The 22,117-nt window shown below is 37.4% G+C and overlaps 1 protein-coding gene across 4 annotated transcripts; it reads left to right on the top strand.

Moving 5' to 3' along the window:
* The first annotated feature begins 263 nt into the window (after positions 1-263).
* On the top strand, positions 264-21,316 carry LOC121970158 (probable serine/threonine-protein kinase PBL11). 4 transcript variants are annotated; one of them, XM_042520681.1, is made up of 9 exons: positions 264-558; positions 14,700-15,178; positions 15,530-15,937; positions 16,291-16,378; positions 18,775-19,058; positions 19,724-19,853; positions 20,053-20,186; positions 20,269-20,392; positions 20,579-21,316. In XM_042520681.1, exons 2-9 carry the CDS (start codon positions 15,173-15,175, stop codon positions 21,157-21,159), a joined length of 1,755 nt encoding a protein of 584 aa, XP_042376615.1. In that variant the 5' UTR covers positions 264-558; positions 14,700-15,172; the 3' UTR covers positions 21,160-21,316. The 4 variants fall into 4 exon arrangements, with proteins under 4 accessions (XP_042376615.1, XP_042376623.1, XP_042376632.1 ...); XM_042520689.1 differs by lacking the exon at positions 14,700-15,178 and having other exon boundaries at positions 265-558; XM_042520698.1 differs by lacking the exon at positions 264-558 and having other exon boundaries at positions 15,177-15,312.
* Positions 21,317-22,117: the final 801 nt, after the last annotated feature.

The following is a 22,117-nucleotide window of genomic DNA, read 5'->3' as shown; positions in this document are numbered from 1 at the left end:
TTTAAACACTAAAAAAAATACAGCTGGATAGAGGTGACCGGCGAATTCCATTGTTTACTTAGAATAGAATTTTTTTTTGTTTGAATGGTCAATTTAGTCCAATGATACCTATTTTTAATAACTGCAATCGTTTGGAGATTTTGACTTTCTCACTCTAAATCCTTATGCGCCTATACAAATTTAAAATTGAGTTTGACTGCTGATTATGATCAAGACTCTCTTCGATAATTAAAAATTGAGATTTGGAAGTACGTTTGGCAGTCGCGACTAAATCGTCGCGAGTCAGGAGCCGTGTACTTCTTGGATTTATTTAGTGGACAAGGATTTGTCGGGTGGCAACTGGAAGAACCTCGAAAAAAAATTGCAGATATTGACTTCATCTGGGTCGGCTGGTTCATCCCTATCAAGCTTGATCGGGGAAAGTGAATCCCCTACATTTATCTTTGTTGTTCAGGTTCTCGAATGGTTGAATCAGATAGAAACGGCGATTCTTAATTACTTCTGAACGACTTGTCCACCGGGTTCCCCAAGTTCTGTCAGTCCTGTGCCCTAGTTCAGGTATGAGGACCTACATACTTGTCACTCGTTTTTTTCAGCTTTCCCCCTTCTTCTAATTCATTCTTGCAACTTCCAAACTATCGGTTTATCTATTGACATGCAGATGCTTCATCTAATAAATAAGAAAAATAAGTTTTTTTTTTCAGAAAAAAAAAGCCTTTCCTATAATACTTCGAAACAACAGGAGGTAGATGCGCTTGGTAAAATTCAATTTTACTCTAATTTAGTTTGGCTTTATCTCGAGCATATCAAATCACTTAGTATATTCATCAGGATGTTGTCGGCCCATCTTGGATCATAAGATGATATTGACTTTTAAATCAGTATTAGGGGGTTTTTAACAGGCATTAGTTGAACCCATGGCTGATGTACTATTTGTTGATTTATTTTTGAAAACAGAAAAAGGTGAATCATAGTTCACCCTATTGAGATTTAGTTAGTGAGTAGGAAACAGTATTCAAACAGAGTTAATATAAAATTGCCATGTAATCAATATCCTGCTGATTGGGGGAAATCAAAAGGTCTACAATGCTTCCCAACAAAAAACCAATACAATTTGATATGTTTTGAGGGAATCCTGCAGTCCGACAAACCACAGTTGTAGAAAATGTTGCTAATGAGCTCAGACATCCTCTAGAACTGCCTTCTTTTTTCTAAAGATCATCATTTATTTTAGCCAGATGGAGCTTATCCAAGCTTGTGTGCATGTGTTGAAGGCTCATAACGAAGCATGTTCCAATATACAGAATAAGTCAGCCCAAAAATCAAAATCCAGCTTACTCTGACTGAAAGAGTTGGGAAACATTTGAATGAATCAACCATCCCTGTGTATCAAAGTCACAATGGTAATCAGGTGAGTGAGAGATTCATTAAAGCCAATGTAACATAAGACACACTCCATGCCAAGCTCCACTAAACCTTTTCTCTATAACACTATATTCGACTTTTCATGTGTGAGATCATCTATGTGATGATTCGCACCATTTTGGGTGTATATGACTTCCAGACCGAATGAGTAAAGAAAGTGCTTGTGCTGATAGCCTTTGAAGGACAAGAGGAATAGGTTGATCTAATGAAGAAACAGTGCTATCATCTGTATTGCTAGTGAATAGGGAAGCTGATTATAAGAGACCTTGAAATGAGGGAAAATTCCATTGGGTGGTGGTAGGAGAGGCCAAGTAGGAAACTATTAGAGGAGATGTTCCAAATCTTGACACTCTTGCTAGAACAAGCTAAATACAATTCAAGAAAGGTATAATGCAGCTAGCAGCATTGGAACCTGATATGGTCCCGAGTATAGGATCGAGTCACAGGTCGAGATCCGGATCCGTACTTGGTCATGCAACACGTAAGGGGGGAAGGGAGGAGGAAAAAGACTGGTCCTAGACAGAGTCCAAATCACTCAAGGAGGAAGACTCGTCCTAGACAGAGTCCTAATTGCTCAATTTTTCTCCCGTCCTTTATTAATAATGACACTCCTTATATAAGGAGTCAAACATGACAAGATTAGGAAATACCAATCATAAAGGAAAATAAGGAATCAAAAATAGAAAGCTAATTAGGCCATTATTTGTTTTCTACTATAGCAGTAGTTAAATTAGGCCATTATTTATTTTCTACTAATTAGGAAATAGCTAATTTATTTCTAATAGCTAATTATGTTGTAATTAATTTGCTTCCAACTATAGCAATGTTCAACAAAAGCGTCCACCTCGACGTCCACATCATCACTCCCCTCCTCGATACTGAGCTTGTCCTTAAGCTCGAAAGTGGGGTATAACGCCACTAATAGCATGAAGAGAAATTTTTGAATTCACTTCCCCCTCTTCCTCACCTTCCCTGTCATCATCAAGCACTTCAATCCAAAACAGGCGTTTACACTTGTGACCCGTGGAGTATGAATCATCACAGTTAAAACAAAAGCCCTTGGCTCTCCGTTTTGCCATCTCAGCGCGAGTCAGACGCTTTTAAAATGAAACAGGTGGAGTCTCCTTGCTGATGTCCGGGGTCTTGGTCTTCTCCAAAGGAGGGCCTCCAGTGCTGGTGTTGAGCTTGGTTGTGGTCCCGCCCCAATTCCTGCGCAGCAGCCCCCCACCTTGATGGAAGCACTGCTTCTGTTCTAGTGTCGTGGCCATATTCATTGCAATGCCTAGGTTTTCAGGCTTCTGCAGTTCGGTGTCGATACGAAGATCTTCAACTAGCCCTGAGTGAATAAGTCAACTTGTTGTTGTGGTCGGAGGTCTGAGGTCCGAGCGAGGTGAGATTGAAATTGGCGCTGGTAGTCTTCTACAGAGCCTGTCTGCTTCAGATTTGCTAGCTCTCCCAAAGGGTTGTTGCTTAGAGGCGGGCCAAAGCGGATATGACAGTGGTCTCTGAACTACTTCCAAGTCATCTCTAGCTCTTCTTGCTCTACCTGATCAAATCAAAGTTGGGCTTCCCCTACCAAGTGGAAGGCAGCAAGGCCAACCTTGTCAGCCTCTGTGGTCCTTTGGTTGGTAAAGAATTTTTTGCACCTTTTAACCCAGCTCAGCGGATCCCCTTCTCCAGAATAGGTGGGGAACTCCACCTTTGAGTATCGTGGAGTCATGGTTGTAACGCCCCGCCCCTCCTGCTAAGGCAACGGGGGTTACTTTGCGACACATACATACTTAACACAACGGAAGTCTTACTTAGAGAATTTAAAAACCTTTTTCTTACTTAAAAATCACAATAGACATAAAAGGTCCACATAGTATACTTATCATAAATTTTGGGTCTTAATACCAAACACATACTTAAAGTCATGGAGTCATAAAGTAAAAACATCAACATGGCAAATTTCTTATTAAATGAAAGCAGGTCATTTCTTTTAGCCAGTCCACTACCGCACACATCCTTCAAGCCCTCTTGCTGCTCCCCTAGTACATCCATTCCTTGTCTTTATCTGTGGTACAAGAAAGTAAGCTATGAGCACTCATGGCTTAGTAAGTTCCTTTCCTACTCACAAAAACCGTAAAGCATATATGATCACAAGTCATAAGGTATAAAGACAATTTCAACATATCAAGCAGCATATCATACATAACATAAAGTATCATGGCATAATAAACGTGATCATCAAGTGTATCCTGTCATAGCATAACATCATCATAAAAATCATGGCATAATCATAAAGCATAAGCAAGGTAAAGTCCTAAACATATATCATGCAACATATGCAACATGTCTTTGAAAACTTATACAATACATACTTAAACATAATCTCAACATGATTGGGATCCCGGCTTGTACCACATACATAAATGCGCGCGTCCTATGTAGGTCCAAGGTAGCAAGTCTTGAACCCTACAAGGCATACATACTAGGCTCGTTTCTTAGTCCATCGACCTAGGGGCACTTAGGAGCCCATCCCTAACGAGGCCCGTTTCTTAGTCCATCGACCCCGGGGTGCTTATGGAGCCCACCCTTGGTACAAGCCATACATAAAGTAAAGTAGCATGTCATATATATCGTAGTTCTTATTCTTACATGCATATCATGTTTCTTGACATATCATAAAACATGCATTTTTTTGGGCACACAGCACATACATGAATCATAGCATACATCATGAACTTATCACTTAGCATATCATAAAGCATGCATATTTGGGCACACAACACATGCATGAAACATAAGCTTGCATAATGAACATATCATTTTTATCATATACTAAAGTATGCATGATTGAGCACATAGCACATACATGGATCATAAGCATACATAAAGGAGCATATCACTTATCATAAAAAGACATAACCATTCATGGAATCGTTAAATACCATTTCATAATTCATTCATAGCATGTGAGGTACATCTAGGTCACTAAACTTATATGGCCGAAAGTCATGAATAGAGGCATGATCTCTAAACAACATACAAATATAAAATCTCATGATATCTTCACATACTAGCATATGAAAGGTTATAAGCATGTTAACCTAAATTTTTAAGCCCTCCTAGGTTTCTATTTCTTCATGGCCGAAACCTTACATGTAGAGCAAACAAGTTCTAAGTAACATGCAAACATGTAAACCTTAAACTCATATCATATCATATTTCATAAGGAACCACTTAAGCATATTTAGTTTGGTTTCTAAGTTCCTTAAGCTCCCAAACCTATCATGGCCGAACCCTAACATGTCTCCTTCTAGGTTACAAGTAGCATGGAAGTGTTGAACCTTAAGCCAATATCTTATACATTTTTCATGAGAAACAACATAAGCCTATTAGTTTTAAATTCCAAGCTTCCTAGACCCCTTAACTCAAGGTGGCCGAAACCTACAACTCATGGAATTAGGTTTATAATGGCATAAGAGCATGGTAACCACAACTACATTTCATAGCATATATCACAAGGCATCATAAGCATATATAAGTTGGGTTCTAAGTTTTCTCTAGGCTTTTAAACTTGTAGTGGCCGAAACATATAAATCATAGAACTAGGTTTTTTTTTTTTGTGACATAAGAGCATAGGAATCACAACTACATTTCATGGTACTTATCACAAAAAAGAACATCATGAACATTTGTAAGTTGGTTTCACATTTTTCTCTAGGCCTTTGTACTATTATTGGCCGAACCCTAATAAACATGTACTACATTTCTAGTGGCATAAGAGCATGGAACCATAACTATATATCATAGTACTTACCACAAGAAGCATCATGAACATATATAAGTTAGGTTCTAAGTTTTTTCCTAGTCCTTTAATTCCAATGTGGCCGAAACATGTGAGTTAGGTTTTTACTTTTCATATGGCCTAAAAGCATGGAAAAACCTTACACAATTTTCATGACATCATAACAAGGAGCAGCATGAATAAATTTTAGTTAAAAATCTACACCTACTAGCTTTAAAACTTAGTGTGGCCGAAAGTTACATGTACTCAAAATTCTATGCAACAAACAACCATAAAAACATCCACTAGTTTCATATTATTTTATCAAGAAAGTCATGAGCTTCCTAACCTTAGTTTAAATTTTCCTAGACTTCAAATCCCATCATAACCGAATCCTTATAAGCATGAAGTAGGATTTATAACTAACATACAATCATGGCATAAAACTTCATACCTTGTCTTAAGAAAAATCTTAGCATGCTTAGCCCTAAATTTAAAACTCTCTTAAGCCTTTTCTTCTTACATGGCCGAATAGTCATGGGCATGAAAATGGAGTTTCAATAATATACGAGTAAGAGAAAAAGTTAACAACATCATTATCATAGGTTACATAATTCAAGAATAAGGAACATGCTTAGTTTGAGTCTTAAACTTACCAAATCTTCTTGTTCATGCTTGGCCGAAAGTTTAAAACTTATGGATCTAAGTTTTCATCATTTATTCTAGCATGGAAACCTTAGATTAACCTTTTACATAAAATTCATATCACAAGAAAAATAGTAAGCATATCTAGTTACAATTTTCTTAAACTCCTCTTCTTCTTTTGGCCGAATTTTCTTAAGGCAAGTCCTAGGTTCTTAAGCGATCTAACTCCATGAAAAACCATACAAACTATTGTACCACAGGTGAGGGGAAGCTTACCTAGAAATCACTTGTTAATCTTTAAGAAATGGTACCCTTGGTGAAGAGGAAATAGGGAGCCTCTTCTTCTAGCACTCCTTTCGATTTCTCTTGCTTGGAAAGGCACACCTTGAAGGCTCCTTCTTGTAGTTTAGTTTTCTCTTAGGGAGAAACCTAAACTTGGTTTGTGGAGATGAGGGAGGAGGATGCTAGTCTCGGCAAGGGTGAGGGAGAAGGGAAAAAAAATGAAATCCTTTAGTTCCTTTCCCTTTTATGCTAAGTAGGTGGAAGTTACCAAAATGAACTTTGCTTCCCTTCCTCCTTAATTCATGCATGTATTTTCTTAATGAGAATATGTCTTCATTCCTTTCCCTAAATTCATCTCTTTACTTCCCTCTTAAACCCCACGAAAATAGAGAAGGAAAGGGAGAAAAACAACTTGTCTTTTGCTACTTTTCTTTCTTAACCAAGAGGTAAACAAGGGAAGAAAGCCACTTGATTTTCCCTTTGTTCCTTCACTAAATTTTAACTTTACTTTCAACTACAATTCCCATCATTTCCCTTTTACATATTATTCATTATCCTAGTGGTTAACATACATAAATTTTATTTCTATCCTTGGTGGGAGGTTCAAGGTTCAAACCTTCACCTCTTCTTTTTATTTTTCTTATTTCTTCTTTTCTTTGATTCTTCTTCTTTTATGTTCTAAAGCAAATAACACCCATATACTTATCTTATAATTTCTTTTTAGTGGGTGTTACAGTACCCCATACCTCATAGAAAGTTCGTCCTCGAACTTAAAATCGCTTCGTTAGGTAGTGCCGGACTTCCTGCTGTGTGCATCGGCTACCTTGTTTGCTTTACCAGGGTGATAAAAGATTTCGCAATCATAGTCCTTGACTATCTCGAGCCATCTGCGTTGTCTCATATTTAGGTCTTTCTGCGTGAAGAAATATTTCAGACTCTGGTGGTCTGTATAAATCCTGCACTGAGCCCCATATAGGTAATGCCTCCATGTCTTTAGAGCGAAGACCACCGCTGCTAGTTCTAAATCATGAACGGGGTAGTTCCTTTCATGTTCTTTGAGTTGTCTAGAGGCATAGGCAATGACTTTGTCATCTTGCATGAGTACAGCTCCGAGTCCTAAGAAGGAAGCATCGCTATACATATCAAAGTCCTTGTTGCTTTCCGGTAGAGTAAGAATCGGAGCACTAGTCAGCCTCCGTTTCAGTTCCGTAAAACTTTTCTCGCAGTCGTCCGTCCATTCATACTTTTTATTCTTCTTGGTGAGAACGGTCATCGGGGCTGCTATCTTGGAGAAGTCCTCTACAAACTTCCTGTAGTAGCCTGCCAGTCCAAGAAAACTTCTTACTTCACTGGCGTTCTTTGGCCTATTCCAGTTGCTTACTGCTTCAATCTTATTCGGATCTACCATTACTCCGTCCTTGGAGATAATATGACCCAAGAATGATATTCGATCGAGCCAGAACTCACATTTGGAGAATTTCACATATAGTCATTTTTCTCGAAGGATCTGCAATACCGTATTCAGGTGTTCGGCATGCTCTTCTTGGGTTCTCGAATAGATGAGAATATCGTCAATGAAGACAATCACAAATTTGTCGAGATACGCCATAAATACCCGATTCATCAAGTCCATGAACACAGCAAGAGCATTTGTCACTCCGAAGGGGATAACTACAAACTCATAATGCCCGTATCTTGTTCGAAAGGCTGTCTTTGGTATATCCTCTTGTTTCACTTTCACTTGATGATAGCCGGACCTTAAGTCAATCTTTGAGAAGACAGTTGCTCCCTTCAATTGGTCAAACAGATCATCGATCCGCGGAAGGGGGTATCTGTTCTTGATTGTCGCGTTGTTCAGTGCTCGGTAATCTATACACATTCGCATAGACCCCTCCTTCGTTTTCACAAACAGTACCGGAGCTCCCCATGGAGAGTGGCTAGGACGAATAAATCCTTTGTCGAGTAATTCTCGTAGCTGTTCTTGAAGTTCTTTCAACTCCGTCGGTGCCATTCGGTACGGTGCTTTGGAAATTGGTTTAGTACCCGGGACTAACTCAATCGTAAATTCTATTTCTCTGTCGGGTACTAATCCCGATAGTTCATCAGGAAACACTTCCGGATAGTTGGATACCACTCTGACATCTTCTAGTTTCTGACTTCCGGTTTGTCTTGTGTCAACCACTTGCGCTAGAAATCCATTACAACCTTCGTCTACCATGCTTCGTGTCGTTACCGCTGATAAGGATCTTTCAGTTTCTTTCCCAGATTCCCCAATAAATTCAAACATCGGTTCAGCTTCAGGTCGGAAGACTACCTTCTTATTACGGCACTCGATTGAGGCGTCGTACTTGCTCAAGAAGTCCATGCCCAGTATAATGTCGAAATCCCGCATGTCAAGTACTATCAAATTGCAGTAGAGTTCCCTGTCTGCGATTCGGATAGGTACGACCCGCAGCATTTGATCCGACAGCATAACTTCCCCGAATGGTAGGGTTGTTAAAAATGTACTATTTAGAGTTTGAGGTGGTATGTCTAATTTCTTTGTAAATGGTGTTGAGACGAACGAGTGTGTCGCCCCAGTATCAAATAATACTAAAGCATGCTGATTAAAAATAGGCAGCTGACCTGTAGAGGCGTTCGCCGCGTCTTCACTAGTAATCGCAAAAACCCTGGCATTCGTCGTTGCTGGCGGGGCTTCCAATCTCCCCTGGCTAATCGAAGTCCCTTCTATAGCAGTTTGCATATGGTGTAGTTGTGAAGGGGCACTCCTGTTCTGATTGTTCTGCTGGAATGGTGCCTGCAACGGAGTAGGGCAGTCTCTGGCCAAATGTCCTTCCTGTCCACAACTGTAGCATTTTCGTGTACCTTTGTGACACAATCCGGAATGCAGCTTTCCACAAATAGAACACTGGGGGTATCTCGGTTGCTTATTTACCGACCCACCTTTTGCATTGTCCCACTGCTTTCTTTTTCCGGTAGAAGTTCCTTTCCAGCCTGTTTTGGTATTCTGAGGTTTCTGTCCCTCGGCTCGTGTCTGTCCTTTATTCTCCTTCATTGCTTTCTGATAATGCTCCGTAATCAGTGCACTGCTGACTAATTCCTCTGTGGTCTGCGGCCTATTAACTCCGCCGGCCACGTTCAGTGCTATCTCGGGTCGAAGCATCTTCAGCATCAGTCTGACCCTTTCTCTCTCTGTACGCACTAATTCAGGACAAAGGCGTGCTAGACGGTTGAAGCGCTTTACTGCTTCGTTCACTGATAAGTCACCTTGCCGGAACTTCGGTAAACTCGTCGTAATGCCGGTTCGTCACTTGCGTATGGAAGAATTCTTCGAAGAACTCTGTCTCAAAGTCCGTCCAATTCATCAGATTAATTTGCCTCTTCGCTTTAACTCTTTCCCACCACATTCTCGCATCTCCGGAGAAGCAGAAAGATACACATTTGATCTTCTCTGATTCAGGCCAGTCCAAAAGTTCCACGGTGCTTTCTACTGTCTTGAACCAGGCCTGGGCATCCCACGGCTCACAAGTACCCGAGAACCACTGAATCAAATAGGTCTCCTGTCGAACCACTGGGGCAGGGGCTACCGGTGGTACCGGTGCAACTAATGGCACAACGGGCACTGCATTCTGAACTACTGGTGGGGTGGTAGGGGTTCCTTGTTGACCCATCAAAGTCGTGATCAACTGCTGTTGTTCCGTGATCTGGCGTTGAAGGTCGGTGACTACCTAAGTCAGATCTGGTGGAGTTACTGTCTCCTCTGCTCGGGTAGTACGTCTCCTAGCCATGCTTATCTTCATTAAACAGCAACTAATTATTGTTATCCCTATTCGCCGTCATAAGGTTATTACTATTCCTATCCTACCATCATGCATACCTATCCTAATTCAAAGTATAAGTAAACATGCAGAATATTAGAGCATTAAAAATTAAATTAACTAAATCAAAGAATAAGTAAACATGCAAAATATTAACACATTAACAAAAATTAAATTAACTAAATCAATGAATAAGTAAACAAGCATAATATTAAGACATTAACAAAAATTACATTAAACTAAATCAAAGAATAAGTAAACATGCATAATATTAAAACATATAAAACAAAATTTTACATTAAGCATATAAAATCTTACTTGGAGCGGCAGGATAGAGGCTTGACATGTGTGTAGTGGAAAGGCTAACCTCGCTCTGATGCCAAATTGTAACGCCCCGCCCGTCGTGCTAAGGCGACGGGGGTTACTTTGCGACACATACATACTTAACACAGCGGAAGTCTTACTTAGAGAATTTAAAAACCTTTTTCTTACTTAAAAATCACAATAGACATAAAAGGTCCACATAGTATACTTATCATAAATTTTGGGTCTTAATACCAAACACATACTTAAAGTCATGGAGTCATAAAGTAAAAAACATCAACATGGCAAATTTCTTATTAAATGAAAGCAGTCATTTCTTTTAGCCAGTCCACTACCGCACACATCCTTCAAGCCCTCCTGCTGCTCCCCTAGTACATCCATTCCTTGTCTTTATATGTGGTACAAGAAAGTAAGCTATGAGCACTCATGGCTCAGTAAGTTCCTTTCCTACTCACAAAAATCGTAAAGCATATATGATCACAAGTCATAAGGTATAAAGACAATTTCAACATATCAAGCAGCATATCATGGCATATCATACATAACATAAAGTATCATGGCATAATAAACGTGATCATCAAGTGTATCCTGTCATAGCATAACATCATCATAAAAATCATGGCATAATCATAAAGCATAAGCAAGGTAATGTCCTAAACATATATCATGCAACATATACAACATGTCTTTGAAAACTTATACAATACATACTTAAACATAATCTCAACATGATTGGGATCCCGGCTTGTACCACATACATAAATGCGCGCGTCCTATGTAGGTCCAAGGTAGCAAGTCTTGAACCCTACAAGGCATACATACTAGGCCCGTTTCTTAGTCCATCGACCTAGGGGCACTTAGGAGTCCATCCCTAACGAGGCCCGTTTCTTAGTCCATTGACCCCGGGGCGCTTATGGAGCTCACCCTTGGTACAAGCCATACATAAAGTAAAGTAGCATGTCATACATATCGTAGTTCTTATTCTTACATGCATATCATGTTTCTTGACATATCATAAAACATGCATTTTTTTGGGCACACAGCACATGCATGAATCATAGCATACATCATGAACTTATCACTTGGCATATCATAAAGCATGCATATTTGGGCACACAGCACATGCATGAAACATAAGCTTGCATAATGAACATATCATTTTTATCATATACTAAAGTATGCATGATTGAGCACATAGCACATACATGGATCATAAGCATACATAAAGGAGCATATCACTTATCATAAAAAGACATAACCATTCATGGAATCGTTAAATACCATTTCATAATTCATTCATAGCATGTGAGGTACATCTAGGTCACTAAACTTATATGGCCGAAAGTCATGAATAGAGGCATGATCTCTAAACAACATACAAATATAAAAATCTCATGATATCTTCACATATTAGCATATGAAAGGTCATAAGCATGTTAACCTAAATTTTTAAGCCCTCCTAGGTTTCTATTTCTTCATGGCCGAAACCTTACATGTAGAGCAAACAAGTTCTAAGTAACATGCAAACATGTAAACCTTAAACTCATATCATATCATATTTCATAAGGAACCACTTAAGCATATTTAGTTTGGTTTCTAAGTTCCTTAAGCTCCCAAACCTATCATGGCCGAACCCTAACATGTCTCCTTCTAGGTTACAAGTAGCATGGAAGTGTTGAACCTTAAGCCAATATCTTATACATTTTTCATGAGAAACAACATAAGCCTATTAGTTTTAAATTCCAAGCTTCCTAGACCCCTTAACTCAAGGTGGCCGAAACCTACAACTCATGGAATTAGGTTTATAATGGCATAAGAGCATGGTAACCACAACTACATTTCATAGCATATATCACAAGGCATCATAAGCATATATAAGTTGGGTTCTAAGTTTTCTCTAGGCTTTTAAACTTGTAGTGGCCGAAACATATAAATCATAGAACTAGGTTTTTTTTTTTTTTGTGACATAAGAGCATAGGAATCACAACTACATTTCATGGTACTTATCACAAAAAAGAACATCATGAACATTTGTAAGTTGGTTTCACATTTTTCTCTAGGCCTTTGTACTATTATTGGCCGAACCCTAATAAACATGTACTACATTTCTAGTGGCATAAGAGCATGGAACCATAACTATATATCATAGTACTTACCACAAGAAGCATCATGAACATATATAAGTTAGGTTTTAAGTTTTCCTAGTCCTTTAATTCCAATGTGGCCGAAACATGTGAGTTAGGTTTTTACTTTTCATATGGCCTAAAAGCATGGAAAAACCTTACACAATTTTCATGACATCATAACAAGGAGCAGCATGAATAAATTTTAGTTAAAAATCTACACCTACTAGCTTTAAAACTTAGTGTGGCCGAAAGTTACATGTACTCAAAATTCTATGCAACAAACAACCATAAAACATCCACTAGTTTCATATTATTTTATCAAGAAAATCATGAGCTTCCTAGCCTTAGTTTAAATTTTCCTAGACTTCAAATCCCATCATAACCGAATCCTTATAAGCATGAAGTAGGATTTATAACTAACATACAATCATGGCATAAAACTTCATACCTTGTCTTAAGAAAAATCTTAGCATGCTTAGCCCTAAATTTAAAACTCTCTTAAACCTTTTCTTCTTACATGGCCGAATAGTCATGGGCATGAAAATGGAGTTTCAATAATATACGAGTAAGAGAAAAAGTTAACAACATCATTATCATAGGTTACATAATTCAAGAATAAGGAACATGCTTAGTTTGAGTCTTAAACTTACCAAATCTTCTTGTTCATGCTTGGCCGAAAGTTTAAAACTTATGGATCTAAGTTTTCATCATTTATTCTAGCATGGAAACCTTAGATTAACCTTTTACATAAAATTCATATCACAAGAAAAATAGTAAGCATATCTAGTTACAATTTTCTTAAACTCCTCTTCTTCTTTTGGCCGAATTTTCTTAAGGCAAGTCCTAGGTTCTTAAGCGATCTAACTCCATGAAAAACCATACAAACTATTGTACCACAGGTGAGGGGAAGCTTACCTAGAAATCACTTGTTAATCTTTAAGAAATGGTACCCTTGGTGAAGAGGAAGTAGGGAGCCTCTTCTTCTAGCACTCCTTTCGATTTCTCTTGCTTGGAAAGGCACACCTTAAAGGATCCTTCTTGTAGTTTAGTTTTCTCTTAGGGAGAAACCTAAACTTGGCTTGTGGAGATGAGGGAGGAGGATGCTAGTCTCGGCAAGGGTGAGGGAGAAGGGAAAAAAAATGAAATCCTTTAGTTCCTTTCCCTTTTATGCTAAGTAGGTGGAAGTTACCAAAATGAACTTTGCTTCCCTTCCTCCTTAATTCATGCATGTATTTTCTTAATGAGAATATGTCTTCATTCCTTTCCCTAAATTCATCTCTTTACTTCCCTCTTAAACCCCACGAAAATAGAGAAGGAAAGGGAGAAAGACAACTTGTCTTTTGCTACTTTTCTTTCTTAACCAAGAGGTAAACAAGGGAAGAAAGCCACTTGATTTTCCCTTTGTTCCTTCACTAAATTTTAACTTTACTTTCAACTACAATTCCCATCATTTCCCTTTTACATATTATTCATTATCCTAGTGGTTAACATACATAAATTTTATTTCTATCCTTGGTGGGAGGTTCAAGGTTCAAACCTTCACCTCTTCTCTTTATTTCTCTTATTTCTTCTTTTCTTTGATTCTTCTTCTTTTATGTTCTAAAGCAAATAACACTCATATATTTATCTTATAATTTCTTTTTGGTGGGTGTTACAATGGTGCCGCTGGTTGGCAGTTCAGGTCTGACCTCTGAGCCTCTAGAAGGGTCATACTCTGCGCTGGTAGGGCTGTCTGTAGTGTGTTAAGGTCGTCGTCTAGCATCTTGAACAGTACGGGAAATCTCGGCAATCTGCTCCTCTAGTCCTTGCTGGCGGGAAATGATTTGCTCCATGAAAACTTGTTGTTGTGACATCAATCTTTCCATGAAGGCCTCGAGTTTGGATGTGATAGGATCCGTGTCACCCATGACCGGCTCTGATACCAAGTTGATATGATCCCGAGTATAGGATCGAGTTACAGGTCGAGATCTGGATCCGTACTTGGTCATGCAACACGTAAGGGGGGAAGGGAGGAGGAAAAAGGCTCGTCCTAAACAGAGTCCAAATCACTCAAGGGGGAGACTCGTCCTAGACAAAGTCCTAATTGCTCAATTTTTCTCCCTTCCTTTATTAATAATGACACTCCTTATATAAAGAGTCAAACATGACAAGATTAGGAAAGACCAACCATAAAGGAAAACAAGGAATCAAAAATAGAAAAGCTAATTTGGCCATTATTTGTTTCCTACTATAGCAATAGTTAAATTAGGCTATTATTTATTTTCTACTAATTAGGCAATAGCTAATTTATTTCTAATTGCTAATTAGGTAGTAATTAATTCGCTTCCAACTATAGCGATGTTCAACAAAGGCGTCCACCTCGGCGTCCACATCAGAACCATCTACCATGTCAGGATGCAAAACTATGTTCATTACTGATTCGATTTGGCCTTAAAGCACAGATGTTATGACCTGAAAGATGCCCCTCCATAAGACAGACCATCGGTAGTAATCTGCACCAGCGTTCAACATGTACAATTAAGTAGAAGATGCTACATCACTGCTTTCCTAAGAAGGGGTGAGAATAGCTTCCACCACCATTTTCAGGAGGATAGATTGGGAAAAATTCAGAATTCCCTAACCTCTCCAAGAATGACGAAGGTATACCTGATCCCAAGAAGCAAGAAATCTGGCTGCCGACAGCTTCACCTGCCCATGCTGCCAGTAGTTCTTACAAAGCTCCAATCCACTCAATCGAGGACCTAGGAAGCAGTAGGGGCACCTAAGCCTTGTAAGTCAGCATGGAGGTGAGTAAACTATCAACAAGCGTCAACCTTCATCCAAGCGATAAGAAAGCCCTTTGCCATGGGGCAGGTTTGCAAGCTATCTAACTGATAATCAGGCCCCAGTAGGCTCTCCCTGGTTTATTCAGACCCAACTGGTAAGTGGTAACCCAAGTCAGGAAGCTGAACAATTTGTTTTGGCCACACACACACACACACGACATGCCTAATTCCTTGGTGCTGCTTTGTTTTATTCAACATGCTTGGAAGCTCAACTTTTCAGAAGACATGCCTAATTCCTTGGTGCTGCTTTGTTTTATTCAACATGCTTGGAAGCTCAACTTTTATAGCTTATGTTTGAGATTTTATGTGCAGGCAATGGCGTTATCGGGGCTTGGGGATGCAGCTAATGTTGCACAGCTGACTGGCTTAGATGCTGTCAGCCTCATCCGCATGATAGCAAAGGCTGCCTCAACCGCCCGCAGCCACAAGAAAAATTGCCAGAAATTTGCACAGAAGCTGAAGTTGATTGGTAACCTATTGGAGCAGATCAGAATAACAGAGCTCAAGAAGCATCCTTCTACTAGAGAACCATTGGAGCTTTTGGAGGATGCACTGAGGAGGTCTTACATTCTTGTGCACAGTTGCCACGACTGCAATTATCTGTATCTGTTGGCCATGGGATGGAAAATTATTAAACAATTCAGGACTGCACAGTCTGAGATTACTGAATACTTGAACCTTATTCCACTCATAACTCTTGTGGATATCCAGAGAAGCCGAGTATGGATTTTCTGCTTTAGTTACTTTCTAAAATTTTCTAAATTTTACTCACCTAAGGTATGGTAAGCACATTTCGTGAAGGTGACAGGAGAAAGTGAATTTGTTTGTATAAAATTGATCCTTCTATCTGTAGAGTTTGAATTTTTTTCCAACTTCAAAAAATGGAACATCAATATAAAACAAATGCTTGAAACTTTACTAGATGTATGAACTGTATTGTGAAAAATGCTTGAAACATGTAAGTCTAATGCAATGATTTGTTATTTCATTAAATACCACATAATCTTAAATTGTCAATTTATTCCTTTGTCATTTTCTTGTTTTTCATTAGCTCTCATATTTTAGTTTCTCAGGAACAAACAAAAAGCATCAAGCTGGAACAATGTGTCAATAAATCGGATGAAGTAGACAAGAAGGTGCAAGATGCTTTATTTAATTCAGGTGATTTATGTATGAAGCAACCATACTTAAAAAATTTCTTTTATAATTTGTAGTTGAACAAGCATTTGAAGTATTTCAAGGCAAGCAATGTTATTTATCAATTGCTGTGAGATAGTTGGAAATTCATATTATGTAGGAGTTTTTTCCCTTGGGTTTTTGTAGTGAAAAGTTATTTAACCACCTCAAATATTGGGCCTAAATAAAAAGGCTGCAAGAGACACATAAAATGATGTTCTATGTTGATTTTGAAAAGTATAAAAAATGACATTTAACCTAATTGAGTTTGTACTCTGTAGCTACTTGTGTGGACTAGAAAAAATCACTAGCTAGTAAGTTTTATGTTTCAGTTTAATATAGGGACTAGGGTCATTCTTAAAGAAACATAAACCAAATTACCAATATCAACTAGTATTAGTAAGGTCAATGAGGATGTTTATCAAGCAAATTGGGTATAGTTGAGTAGCTCATTTAGAAATATCCAATTCATTATGAGGGTGGCTGAGCAAGTGGTGGCAGAGCTCCAAAATCCAAATTTGGACTACATATTTGCCAATGTGGACTTCAGCACTATCTTTGTTAACTTTGCATCAATTGCGAAACAAAATCCATTGTAATTGATCCAAATAGGTGGGATAAATACAGTTTGATGATGATGTAGGAACTAGTTTGAGATTTAGAGATCCATGAATGAGAGAAAGTTTCTTAGTTCAAGTTTATTGGTTCAATGAGCTTTGATCTTGCTAGTTTTTTTTCAAACCCATCTTCATTCTCACCTATGACCCTGTGCAACAATTTTCCTCAACACCTACTAAGTCAAAATCAACTACGGCATAAAAGATCCATATACAAGAATGTCAAATTGAATATTTTTAAATTTCCCATAATCATAAACCAATAATATTACAAGCATAATTTAATTTGAGTTTACGTGATAACATTAATTCAATATTAATATATATGATAACAATCTGATATCATGGATAGTATGATTATCTATTATTTGCAATTAATCTATTTGATCAATTTATATTAAAAAAATGCTTATATTAATAATAATTTGGTATTTAATGATACATAATATCATTTTAAAGAATTTATTTTATTATCTTTTCTAATCTCAGACTAAATTACTTGCATTAATCTTTCTCTTTTTAATATGTTTTCTGCCCATTCTGATTTCACTAATCCTATTGATGTGATAGAATCAGTAAAGATATTTTTGCCATTCAATCTCGACAATGATTTTGAAACCATAACCTTCTCAATATTATTATATTGACTGGAGCACCTATATTCAACTTTAGTTCTTATATGTGGGAAGAAAGGTGATATTTTCAGGATCTATATTCATATTATTATTATTTTAATATCTTGGGTGGATAGAATGAATGAAGTGGTGAGGGATCCTTTTGAAGATGTCTAACTCCAAATCTATTTATTTTATCACTAGAACAAAACCCATGTATAGAAGGTGACATCAACTGATGATATTGAATCCGTGTTATTTTCTTTTGGAAATCCTTTTTCTTGAAGTTTTCCCTCTCTCCTATTAGCTACCTCCACTATTCTTGTTTTCATGTCCTCTTTCATGTCTCCTCTTCCTCCTCTAACCTCATCTATATTTTATCCTTGTTAATAATATAATATAAAAGTTTCCCTTTTTTAACAACTTGAACTTTTGGGAATAGTAGTTAGCCAATCAATATTAAGCTGTTATCAGAGTAGAGTAGGAGGTCAAGGTTTAAATCCTATTTGTGTAAAAAAAAAAACTAAGCTGGAGATTTGGGGAATAGTGATTAGCTAATAAACATGTTTTGGAAATAATTACTAGCAAATCAACATTAACAGTCGTGCAGTACTTTTTGTTTGTCTTACTTAGGGTAAGACAGAAACATATGGCCATGTCAATCATGCAACATATTAATGCTCACCAAAAACATCTACCTACACCGCCAAACCTTGGGTTTGGGATTTCAGTTTTTGTTTTATGGAGATCTATGTTTGCACAGATGAATCAAGACTAATATATTAGAAAGATGGTTCTAGCTTTTCGATTAAGGATCCTATTGATAAGGCATATAGAAAACACCACTCATCTCCAACAATTTGATTGTATTGAATCATTGGGTTGTAAGTTAACTCAATTCGTTGGATCAGATATCATTTAAGACTGGATTCTGATATGAATCATCCATTGATTTGTATACATGCTTACAAGAACTTACTTTTAGGTGTGCACTTTCAACCACTTAATTTGCCATCCTGAGCGAGCAAAACAAGCATTGATACCATTTTGTAGCTCGCGGGGAAAATCCTATCCACTATTTATGCCTCAAGTGGTTATTCAAATATGAATTACAATAGTTCTTTGACCTAACATTTCAGTTCCCATGCAGGACTTTTACTTGCAACAACAGATAGACTTGCCATCGGTAATGCATTTCTTCGGAAATTCAAGTTCAAGGAATTGAGGAGTGCCACTATGAATTTCAGTGATGTTAACATTCTTGGATCTGGAGGATATGGGATTGTCTATAAGGGTTTGATTGATGATAGTTCCTTGAAAGGAGAGAGTTGTGGATCTTTATTCCTTAAGAAAAGAGCAAGTAATGCGTCTAAGATTACTGTTGCTGTCAAGAGACGAGTTGATACCTTTAAACATGGATCACGGCAGTTTGAGGTAGTTGCTGATACCTATTTTAGTGAATATATATTTTTTTTTACTTTAAGTGGATTTAGATACTATTTTGATTTAATTTGTTTTATTTAAGACTCTAGCTCTGTAGATCAACATTTGATTCATTGGACTGACTGGTATTGCAAATGCAGCAAATTCTTCTGTTAACTACTTGCTTATATCACAATTGACAAGTAGTTCAAACATGTACCTATTATTCGGATTCACAATTCACAAATGTTCATCTTATAATCTTCATATACTATATTCTACTTTACAAAGTGTTAAGTTATTTATATACTGATGAATTCGTGCATTCCAACAATAGAATTGGAAAATCAAACAGAATAATATCCACAGTTTTATATTCAATGATCCTGCTGAATTAGTGTGTCCCAACAGTAGAGATTGTAAAATCCAACTATATTTCATAGTTTTTTTGGGACAAATTTCCATCTATATTTTATCAAGTTCTGCCACATATTGATTCTTATTTAATTTGATCTTCAACAATGAGTTCTTTACTGTAATCAGTGTCAACTCTAGAAGTTAGATCACTTAATGGAGTATAGCTTTCATACTTCGTATGCTCTGTTGTTACTATCCATTGTTACATTCACTGCCTAAAATTTTTAAACGAGTTCTTTCCCCTCATGTTTCTTTTGCAGGCTGAGTTAAACTATCTAGGGCGCTTGCTACACCCTAATGTTGTCAAACTGTTGGGCTATTGCAAGGAGGAAAATAGTATTGTTTATGAGTTCATTCCTAAAGGGAGCTTAAAAGATCACCTATTTCAGAGTATCTTTTTTGAGATCCTTGATGCATTATATGCTATCTTTAACTAGATGAAGGAAACCAATGTTGTGGCTTAATGCAAATAATTACCTTCTTTCAGTTTTTGATAATTTTTCTGTGCCACGACATTAGAGATGCCAAATTTATATCTCTTGTCCTTGTCAGTTTCAATGACAAGTCACAACCTTTTCTACATGAGCAGGAACACGTTTCCAACCACTTCCTTGGAAGCTGAGAGTAAAGATAGCAGTTGGTGTCGCTCGAGGTCTCGCATACTTACACACAACTCATGTCATTCATAGGGATATAAAGGCTGCCAACATTCTTCTCGACTCTGTATGTATATATTTCTTTCTCGGACTTCTTGGATCCAATTCATTTTGGGTAATGCTTATTTCTGATGCATTTCCCCCCAAAGGACTTCAATCCAAAGCTATCAGATTTCGGGTTGGCTATGTATGGTCCGACTGAGAGGCAATCCTTTCTCTCACAAGATGTATGTGGCACCTACGGATATCTTGCTCCTGAATATCTTGCCGACGGTAATAATCATGATTACTGAAAAAGCCACTCCGCCCCATTGTCTTCCATATTCTCTCATGCCAATAGCATATTATTTATTCCTCCACTCTTGTTTATTGGGCTTTATACCAGTGCTCTGTATCTTCATGCAGAATACAACTTATGACTAATCACATTAGATACTTATCATTCTTATTGTACTTCAGGAAAAATGAACGAGAAGGTTGATGTGTATGGATTTGGAATCCTGTTGCTGGAATTGCTCTCCGGTAAGCAGGCGTATGAAATCCTCACAATCAAAAAGAGCTCCAAAGATGAATGTGAAACAAGTCAACATTTCTCAACACAAGAATGTGGAACAAGCAAAGAGATCACGGAAGATTTAAGCACAACTAAACAACAATGGTCTGAAAGTGTACTCCAAACAGCTTCGCCCAACTATGAAGAAGTTGTTGATTCATGTCTCTTAGATTATAAAACTCTGACTAGATTGATGGAGCCAGAACTCCGTGGACAATACCCATTAAAAGCAGCAGTTCTTGCAGTGCAGCTTGCCAAAAGCTGTGTTACCTGGGATCCTACTAGCCGACCTGCCATGCAACAAGTTATAGAGACGCTTGAGCAGATTCAAACTATCGACAGCCTTCCAGTCAATTTGGGTTCTGAAAAAATTTCTGATCCTTGTTCTTCCTTTTACGATGTTGATTTTTCGGTTTCTAGCACAGTGGTGCATGAGCCAGCTACTTTTGATGCGGATACAGAGTTATCCTTCTCGTCGTTGAAATGACAATGTTCTGTCAAAACTGAGATTTGGTGATCTGAAAAACATTTCGGCACATAGGAGATAAGATCTTAAATATATGCCTGTTTACTGTTACCTTTGTATATATGTAGGCTAATTTATTACATTTGAAGAACTGTTATACAAAGAATTTGTCTGCTGAGCTTTTGACTTGTGATCATAATGAGTAATCGTTGCAGTGGCTTATTTAGGTGTAGTTTGTAGTAATTACAAGATCAGCATGGCGTACCAATTCGGACATTTCTTTTAATACTCCTTATTTGTTCTTTTAACTTAACTCTAGGAATATTTATTTTGGTAGATTATAAATTCATCTTTGGAAAGTAAGTTTTAGTGAGTGAGATATTTTAGTATTTCTTATTTATCATTCACATAACTCATACAAATAAAAATGGAGCATTCATTGTATTCTCCATAAATCAAATTTTCTATGTGCTAAAAAGTTGATATTGATCTCTCTAAATGGTTTAGTATCGTCGGCTTCATGATTAAATATAGATAAATCTTGAAAAATTTGTCTAGTATCAACGGGATATTTCACGCCCGTTGAATCAAACCTTGCTCACACGTAAAAGCTCAATTGAATTCGTGAAAACAGATCTTCCCTTTAATTAATTTTTTCATATAAAAAATTTAAAACTATAAATGTAAGTTGTTGGATTATTCACTCTAACGTCATTTCCATTTTGTGCACCTGAAATTTAATTAGTTAATTATGACCCTTATCGGCCCAAATTAATTAAATTATGGAACTCTGTTAAACTAATTAGAGAAAAGGTGAAAGCTAGTGGCCCTATTCTCTTTGAAAGGAGAAAAATCATGAAATATTTTTTCTAGCACACTAATCCTGTATTCAGGGAAGGTCAAATATACAGCAAGATTTGTTAGCTCACTGACAATTACATATTAGAACAATCATCCATATAAATATCCAATTAATTTT

This window comes from Zingiber officinale, chromosome 1B (assembly GCF_018446385.1).
Source record: "Zingiber officinale cultivar Zhangliang chromosome 1B, Zo_v1.1, whole genome shotgun sequence".
Lineage (NCBI taxonomy): Eukaryota > Viridiplantae > Streptophyta > Magnoliopsida > Zingiberales > Zingiberaceae > Zingiber > Zingiber officinale.
Note: the sequence above shows the minus strand (reverse complement) of the source record. Positions and strands in the feature narration are given on the sequence as shown.